At 44.1% G+C, this 8,707-nt stretch overlaps 1 protein-coding gene across 1 annotated transcript; it reads right to left on the bottom strand.

Moving 5' to 3' along the window:
- Nucleotides 1–432: 432 nt before the first annotated feature.
- Nucleotides 433–936, bottom strand: LOC132054297 (uncharacterized). Its single transcript, XM_059446339.1, has one exon. The coding sequence runs from the start codon at nt 934–936 to the stop codon at nt 433–435; it is 504 nt and encodes a 167-aa protein (XP_059302322.1).
- Nucleotides 937–8,707: the final 7,771 nt, after the last annotated feature.

Raw genomic sequence — 8,707 nt, forward strand, 5'->3', positions numbered from 1 at the left:
ATATGGAGTTTTCCCGGTGGAAGTGCGGGTCGTAGTTCCATACCACAACAAGGCATAAAGCAGCCGTTCGTGCCAATTCCTGTAGTTGTCGATCATCTTCCTCAGGATTCTCTTGATGTTTTTGTTGGCGGCCTCTACGGCTCCATTCATCTGTGGCCGGTAGGCGGTAGAGTTCCTGTGGGTTATCTTAAATTATGCGCAGATGTCCTTCATCAAATGATTATTTAAATTGGCACCATTGTCTGTTATGATGGACTCAGGTACACCAAAGCGGCATATCAGATTTTTTTCGACAAAGTTGGCCATGACTTTCTTGGTCACTGACTTGTGAAAAGTAGCTTCCACCCATTTGGTAAAGTAGTCAATGGCGACTAAAATGAAACGGTGTCCATTGGAGGCCAGAAGCTCGATGGGTCCTATGACGTCCATCCCTCATACCACAAAGGGCCATGGTGAGCTCATCGCATGTAACTCGATGGGAGGAACCTTGATTAAATCCCCGTGTATCTGCCATTGATGGCATCTCTGCACGAATTTGCACGAATCATGTTGCATGGTCATCCAGTAGCATCCTGTCCTCAGGATTTTCTTTGCAATTACGAATCCATTCATGTGAGAACCGCATGCCCCTGTGTGCACCTGCCCCAGCAGTTTTATAGCCTCTTCGGCGTCCACACACCTGAGTAGACTAAGTTCAGGTGTCCTTTTGCACAATACTTCTTTGTTCAGGAAGAAACCGTTGGCCAACCTTCTGATGGTCTTTCTCTGATTTGCTGAACTCTCTAGGGGGTATTTTCCCTTCTCCAAGTATGTCTTGATGTCAATGTACCACGGTTGGCCATCCGGCTCAGCCTCAACGTGGGCGCAGTGAGCCTGTTCTTCTCTCAGTGTGATCTCAAGAGGGTCTATGTGAGTACTTTCAGGGTGCTGGATCATGGAGGATATCGTAGCTAATGCGTCCGTAAACTCATTTTGGGCTCTCGGGGTATGCCTGAAATCGATGTTCTTGAATCTAACACATAGCCTTTGCACCAAATTCACGTACGGGAGTATCTTATCATTTTTGGTCATCCCACTTCTTTTTACCTGATTTATGAGCAAATCGGAGTCCCCGATTACCAACAGTTTTGGTATGTTCATGTCCAGCGCCATCCTAAGGCTGAGGACGCATACTTCGTACTCTGCCATATTGTTAGTACACCTGAAGTTGAGCTTTGCGGCCATTGGATAGTGTTGTCCTATCTCCGATATCAACACTGTCCGGATGCCTGATGTTACACCTCGGAATTTTGGGTTGTTGTGTGGTAATAGACTAACACAAGTCAAGGTGTATATGATGCCCTTCAAGTAAGAAAGGATACTTAATGATTCTAATTTAGATTCCAAAGACATTTGAGGAGCGAAGGAAGCTCGTTGGAGAAAGTTAAGGTAGCAAGTGCCTCACTTCGTGTACAAATGTACCAGCAGGTATTCCTGGCAATTTACGAGGTTAGAAGTTGAACGAATCAAATCGACGGAATCTGAACCGAATCGGAGAAAACTGCAAACACCAGACAGCGTCGATGGGCCATCGACGGACCGTCAAAACGCCTCGTCAATAGGTTCCTGCAAGATGAAATTTGCAGCCACAATTCGATAGCAAGTCGACGGGACCATCGACCCTGCCGTCGAACCGCCTTTCTAGAATATTCCAGTCCCAGCTATAAATATTCAGCCTTTGGTCATAATTTTTAGATTTCATCTCTCTCCAAGTCCTGAAAATTCTAGAGTACTCTCCATAGCATATTATCACAAATCCAAGAGGAATTAAAGCGTAATCACCAAGAAATTATTAGAATCAAGTGCAAGGATGTTCACTAGGGCTTGTGGAAACCAAGAATCTCTCAAGTGGAGTATTTTCATCCAAAACCCATTCCTATGTGATCAAAGGTGAGTTTCACATTTAATTCATGTCACTAAGAATATTGAGTAGTTGAAAGGCTTGGATTATGGAAGAAAGTAGAGAATGAAGTTCAAATATGGAAATAGTGGAATTCTTGAATTGTAACTTGACTTGAGTCATAGTTCTTGACATACTATGAGTGTAATCTCGTTGTGAATGATGTAAATGATGTTAAAGGCGCGTTATATGAGAATAAATATGAAGTGTGTTGCAATTATGATTATGGGTGACTTTGAAAAGGAATGTTGGGAATTGAATAATGTTTAACTTGATGAAGTTTATCGATTGTAATATCGTGGGTGTTATTATTGACGTTTGGGAGTTGTTATATTATATGGAGAAAGTTATATAAACAAAGGAGATCTTTTGCCCAATTTTCGTTAGCTTTAGCTTACGCTTGAGTATATTTCCGACTATCTAATCCTATTACGAACTCTCGTTAATGTAGAAACGTTAATATTGGACGAAAATGTTCAAGTGACAAAGTTAGCAAAACGTAAAGGTATGTAAGGCTAGTCCTTTTCTTTTATAAAGGCATGACTCTTATATTCTCATTTTCTATATATATTTCCATGACCTTCTTATATCCCAAAAGTTGAAAGTTCATGGTTTTTAAGAGTTTCTTATGAGATAAGAGATATGTCATGAGTATGATAATGATGATGATGAGTCTAAGCCTAAAGACCCTAAAGCTTATAATTTGATATTGCCACGGAGCTAATGTTCCTTATACGATTCTTTGAGGTTATTCATTATTACTAGACCCACCTTATGATGCTAGTTCCTTCAAGGTGAGGTATGATGAATATGATTACTCCATAATCGAATCGGGGGTTCTCGACCTTACATCACCCCGATATAGTTATAGATTATCTTTGAATTCTAATGCAAGCTTTACGATAAGTCTATGATAAGGTTATGATAAGTTTATGATAAGTATACGATGATACGATTCCACCGTGCCTAGATGGCCGGACATGTCACCGCGAAGGCGGGCTGCATATGATTCCACCATGCCTAGAAGGCCAGACATGTCACCGCTAATGCGGGCTGCTTATGGTACACCGTGCGTAGATGGCCGGACATGTCACCGCTAATGCGGGCTGCTTGTGGTTATACCGCGCCTAGAAGGCCAGACATGACACCACTAGTGGGCGGCATGCGATGGTTACCCGGACACGGGTTAACGATAAGGGTATATGTGGTATGTATGATATGTGTTTTCTTTAAAGGTTAAGCAAGTTATATCTTCATCCCATGTTTTCATGATTTCTTTATTATACCAGCATTATTCATGCCTTACATACTCAGTACAACGTTCATACTAACGTCTTTTCTTTGTATGTTGTGTTCACGCCACAGTGAACAGAGGGAGTGCGAATTCGTAGGAGAGCTATCGGTAGATTTACGAGGAGCACTCCATTATTCCGGAGGTGCCATTTTGAGATATTATTTTGTGTACATATTTGGGCACGATGGGGTCCTGTCCCGTCTTTATGTCTGGTACTCTAGTAGAGGCTCGTAGATATGTATGTGTGGGTAATAGAGGTTCCATGATGATTACATGTCTTCTTGTATATCATTTTTGTAGCCGTGAGGGCTTATGTATATAGACATATGTTGCTTTAGAGATTGTATATATTCAGGGTGAGTATGATGATTAGCCTAATGAGAGGCACTCGGTGGTCAGCTCCGGGTGCCCGTCATGGCCCCGTAGCCGGGTCGTGACACCTGACCCTTTGTAATTGACCGCCCCGTCAAAGAACGATTCTCTCCTCCATCCCTTGTTTGGTTTCATCAATTATCTATCAGGATGTGGATATTCGGGAGAGGGAAATTATCCTTCAGGCTGGTCCGGTTGAGATCTTGGTAGTCCACGCAGATTCAGATCTTTCCATCTTTCTTGGGCACCGTTAGCTACCCAGGAGGGGTAAGATGTTACTTCCACTATTCCCGACTCTATCTGTTTTCTACTTCGTCTTTTATCCTGATACTCAGCATCTTTCTGGGGAGTAACTGGTACAGACCCGGAATTGGACGAGGTAGTTTCCCTGTTCTGGGCTTTCTCCTGATTTCCCTCTTGAGCTCGTCTTCATTAGGGTTATACCCCAAACCAAAGTGGTAGTTCTCCTTTGGGATTGGCACAGGCTCTTTTATCCCTCCGAAGGCTCTTCCTAAGCCTTTTCCCATTTCAAAGTCGTTTCTCAGCATGGTAGAGGTGATCATTTTGTAGACTATCGGCATGGCTCTGCCGACCTCTTCTTCAGCATGTGTGGCCCCCACGTATTCCACTATATGGAAGTTGGAGAAATGAGAACTCCTTTTAATTACGGGAATGGTGTTGTAAGGATACTTCTGAGTATCCCTCTCGTTACTGCCACTATAATTTCCTACCATTGCCATTCGAATTTTATGCCTTGGTCCAGACTTAACGGTACCACACTGGCAGAGTGGATCCAGGGTCTTCCCAACAACATGTTGTAATTGACAGTGATTTCCCTGACTTGAAACTCTGCTGTGAAGGAGGCAGGTCCAACCCGAATCTGTATATCGACCTCTCCTAAAGAATCACTCAAAGATCCATCAAATCTCCTGGCGTTTGTCGCGCTCCGGCAGATCTTTCCTATGTCGTAGCCAAGCTATATCAGGGTAGTTGCAGGGCAAATGTTGAGGCCTGACCTGTTATCCACCTGTACCCTTCCTACGGCCTTGTCACGACATTCTAGGGTGATATGGAGGGCTTTGTTTTGGAATGTCACTTTGACGGGCAGTTCTTCCTTAGAGAAACAGATCTTATGCTCCCCAATGATATGGGCCACTAGCCCAGCCAGCCAAATCCTCACTACACGACCCTACTGGTATGTGTGCATCACCCAATACTTTCATGAGGGCATGCCTCTGAGATGGTGAGCTAGCCAACAGTGACAACATCGAGATTTGCACTGGGACCTTCTTCAGGTGTTCAACAATGGAATAATCTATTGGCTGCATACGCCGCCAGAAATCTTCGGCTTCTCCTTCGGTTATTACCTTTTTTTGAGCATTCACCTTCCTTGCGGCATTCTGGGCCAGCTCTTCAGGAGTATAGCACCTTCCTGAACAAGTCATGCCTTGGGTCATTCAGGCTTGCGAGGTGATTGGATTTTTGGGGTCAGGCGCAACCTGTTGTCTTTGCCTGGGCTACCACAGGTATTGGGACCAAAATCTTGAACATGGGTATAGCCTTGGGAAATCCTGGACTAGGGATCAAGACCTTGAATTTGGGCTATTCTTAGAGGGTGAGGGAAGAAACCGTCTGTTCCAAAGGCTTGGTGATTCTAGGAGACAACGCTCCACAAGCTTTTCACTCTTCATCCCTTTCTATCATGTAGACCCCGCCATTTCCATAATTCGGCAACGGGTTCGTGTTTACGTTAGGGGCGGCAGTTTTTAAAATAATTTCCCTTTTGTCTATCAAATCCTGGATTTTGTGTTTCAAGTTTATGCAATCCTCCGTGCTGTGCCCGACCCCTCCTGAGTGGTAGGCACAAGTTCGATCGGCCCTGTAGAACTGGCTTCCAGGCTGTGCCAGCTTTTGCAAGGCTTTCTAAATTAGCTATGCGGCCAGTAGCCTTTCTAACAGTCTAGCCCTTGGTTCGAGGAGCGCCGTGAATTCTCTCACAGGTCTCTTCTTAAAAGCTGGACGTGGCACATTATATATTGGGGGTGGTGGCTGATTTTGGTAATTCTGGGTTTGATAGGCTTGTGGGGGGTTAGCTTGTGGGGGATGATAGTTTTGCTGGGGTGGTGGCTGGTATACTTATTGTGGTGGTAGTTGGTAAGAATGGGCGGATATACGGACACTGGGCGGAGCCGTGTATGCTGGCACAGTGGTGGTAAATGCTGGTTGTGTGTAAAACGCGGGTGATGAGATGTACGGAGGGGTAGAGTAATTCAAAAGGGGTGGAGCTTGGTGGGAAGGTGACGATCCTTGTGGATTTTGGTTTGTAATGTGGGATATACTTGCCACGTCCTCTTTCTTTTTGCGGAAGACCCCCGCAATAACCTGCCCAGACGCTTTGTTGAAGATACTGACGATCTTTCTAGATTTGAGGCCATCTTCTATGGCCTCTCCCATTTTTACTAATTCAGAGAACGGCCTTACGACCATCCACAACATCCTATCATATCCGGCTCCTGTGACCAGATGAATATGGAAACGAGTTCTCCCTCGCTCATTAGTGGTTGCACACGAGCCGCTTCGGCCCTCCATCTACTGGCGAATTCTTTATAGTTTTCTATTGACTTTTGTTTGACCTTCTCAAGGTAGTAATGGTCTGGTACGGTCTCGACATTGAACCGAGACCTTTCTATGAAGGATTCTGCCATGTCTTCCAAGCAGAGCCATTGGTGCATGTCCTGTATGGCAAATCATTTTGCGGCCTCACCGGTCAGTCTACGACTGAATAACCATATGATCAAGGGTTCGTTCCTTTTTACTCTGACTAACTAGTCGCAGTATGAACGGAGGTGGGCTTTGGGGTTTCCTGTCCTGTTTAACATTTCAAATTTTGGGACTTTAAACCCTTCTGGCAGGTCCAGATCTGGATGCATACATAAGTCATCGTATCTTCTGCTCGTCGCCTTCCTTGTAGACCTGTTGGACTTTTCCAATAATTCCTCTATCTTCCTCTCCATGTCTTTCTCTCGCCTGTCATGTTCAGCCCTCCAAATCCTTTCCATCTCTTCGTAATGATCTAATTCCTTATGTCCTGGGGAGAATTTATTTGGGATGTTGGGAGTGAAGAAGGATACTTGGGGGCGGTATGGTTGAACGGGATAGTGGTGTTTTACCCAGCAGGCAAGGCCGATGTGTGTGTTTAGTTTGTCGGATTGAAGAACGTCGGCAGAGGGACTTGGTACGAGGGGACTGAGTGGGTGATCCCTGGGACTTGAGCATTCTTAACCGACAGTTGTGTACAGTAAGAGGGGACCAACATGGTTCGGCTTGGCGATGTTCAGTGGAGGGGGCATGGTTCCTGGCGGGTAGACGGGAAAATAACCTGGCACTGTAGAGCTTATCGAAGGAAAGAAATGAGGAGGCCTTCTTCCTTCGGCGGAGGAATTCTTTTCCGCATCGGCTACTTCCCTTCTGGCTGTCACACCCCGACTTTACCAGGGTGTGATGGGCACCCGACCCCATATTCGGAGCCGAGCGAACCCGCTGACTTTTATTACATATGTAAACTCGTGAATCAATTAAGAATAAGATACGTGGTATACTCTCCATTTTTTTTTTCATAAGTAAAGACTATCATCATATGGGGCCCGTGACACAAAACATCATAACATATTGACTGGCAAAGCCATCTACAAAGCTGATACTCTATACCCACGACTCTGTCTGCAAAGTCTCTAACTCGAACATGACATCATAGCATAGGACTCTTGACCCGGCAACCCTCGCAGCAAATGGAGATGCCAACTCGCTGGAACATCGCCTATAATAGCGTCGATCATCCGGGTGTACCGCGCGGCATGAAACGGCCCCAGTCAGGGGGATGCGAGCAATGTACTGAGTATGTAAGGTGTGAATAGTAACATAGTAAGAAATGAACATATGAATATCAACTGTATGGAAATATAGATCATATCATAAGATCGAGAGGTAACCTGTACATGTGAATGCCTCTGGAGGCGGATACCATACATGCTTGTTTTTTTTCTTTTTAGAAAAAGAGAACATTTCTTTTCATAGACATAGAAAATAGAATTGTGTCATATCATGTTACAGCATATCATAGTGTATCATAGTATCATAGCGTGTCATAGTATATCATAGTATCATAGCATGTCATAGTGTATCATAGTATCATAGCATGTCATAGTATATCATAGTATCATAGCATGTCGTAGTGTATCATAGTATCATAGCATGTCATAGTGTATCATAGCACCGAACAGCGTCGGCTCGCCCACATTGCGCCGAAATACTCCGGCTCGCCCATAAATCCGCGTCCGGCATCCCGCATCCGGGATGATAAGCTGACCCGGTGGCAATGAAACATAGTTCCCTTCCCATTTTCCATGTATCCCTACCCTCCCCCACCCCATGTACATATACATTTTTCATATCCATAGGTTATATAAGCATGCAGAGAGCCCAAGAAAATCATGTATCCATCGGAGTGACGTAAGGTCGGGAACCTCCGATTATATTATAGAATAATTAAGGGCGCTTGTCTCACCTTGAAGGGATGATTAATATAAGGCGAGACTATTAGTGGAGAGTAATATCATGAGAAAATATAAAACAGGATCATAAGGCATCGTTTCATATACTTAGAATCTCTAAAGAAAACATTATTCACGAGTAGAGTTGAGAATTCAAGAAATAGCTTAACGTTCTCATCTCGTCACTGGAATCATAGACTTGGAACCTTTAATCATAGAATCATCATGGTCATAGTTATCATGTAAACATTTTCTCCTAGACATCCTCCGCGTTATTGCATGACATATTCATAGTCAAATTCATGGTAGGTACATATTCTTAACATATGCGTCATAGCCATTTCCTCATATCTAGCGTCCTCATAGTCATCATAAAGATGTCTTCGTTAGCATGGTTATAGTACTTGTCATTTGATGACGGAATAAGGATTAAAAGTTTCCATCGGGTTCTGCTTCAAGATAAGTCAAATGGTACAATAAAGAAAATTCGGGAACAATGGGCCCACCTCGGGTCAAATGAGGCGGCGTATCGAATTTACGTATACTACAATT

This window comes from Lycium ferocissimum, chromosome 4 (assembly GCF_029784015.1).
Source record: "Lycium ferocissimum isolate CSIRO_LF1 chromosome 4, AGI_CSIRO_Lferr_CH_V1, whole genome shotgun sequence".
Lineage (NCBI taxonomy): Eukaryota > Viridiplantae > Streptophyta > Magnoliopsida > Solanales > Solanaceae > Lycium > Lycium ferocissimum.

Coding starts and splice junctions, on each gene's coding strand:
- LOC132054297 (XM_059446339.1), bottom strand. CDS start 936: ATGATCCAGCACCCTGAAAGTACTCACATAGACCCTCTTGAGATCACA.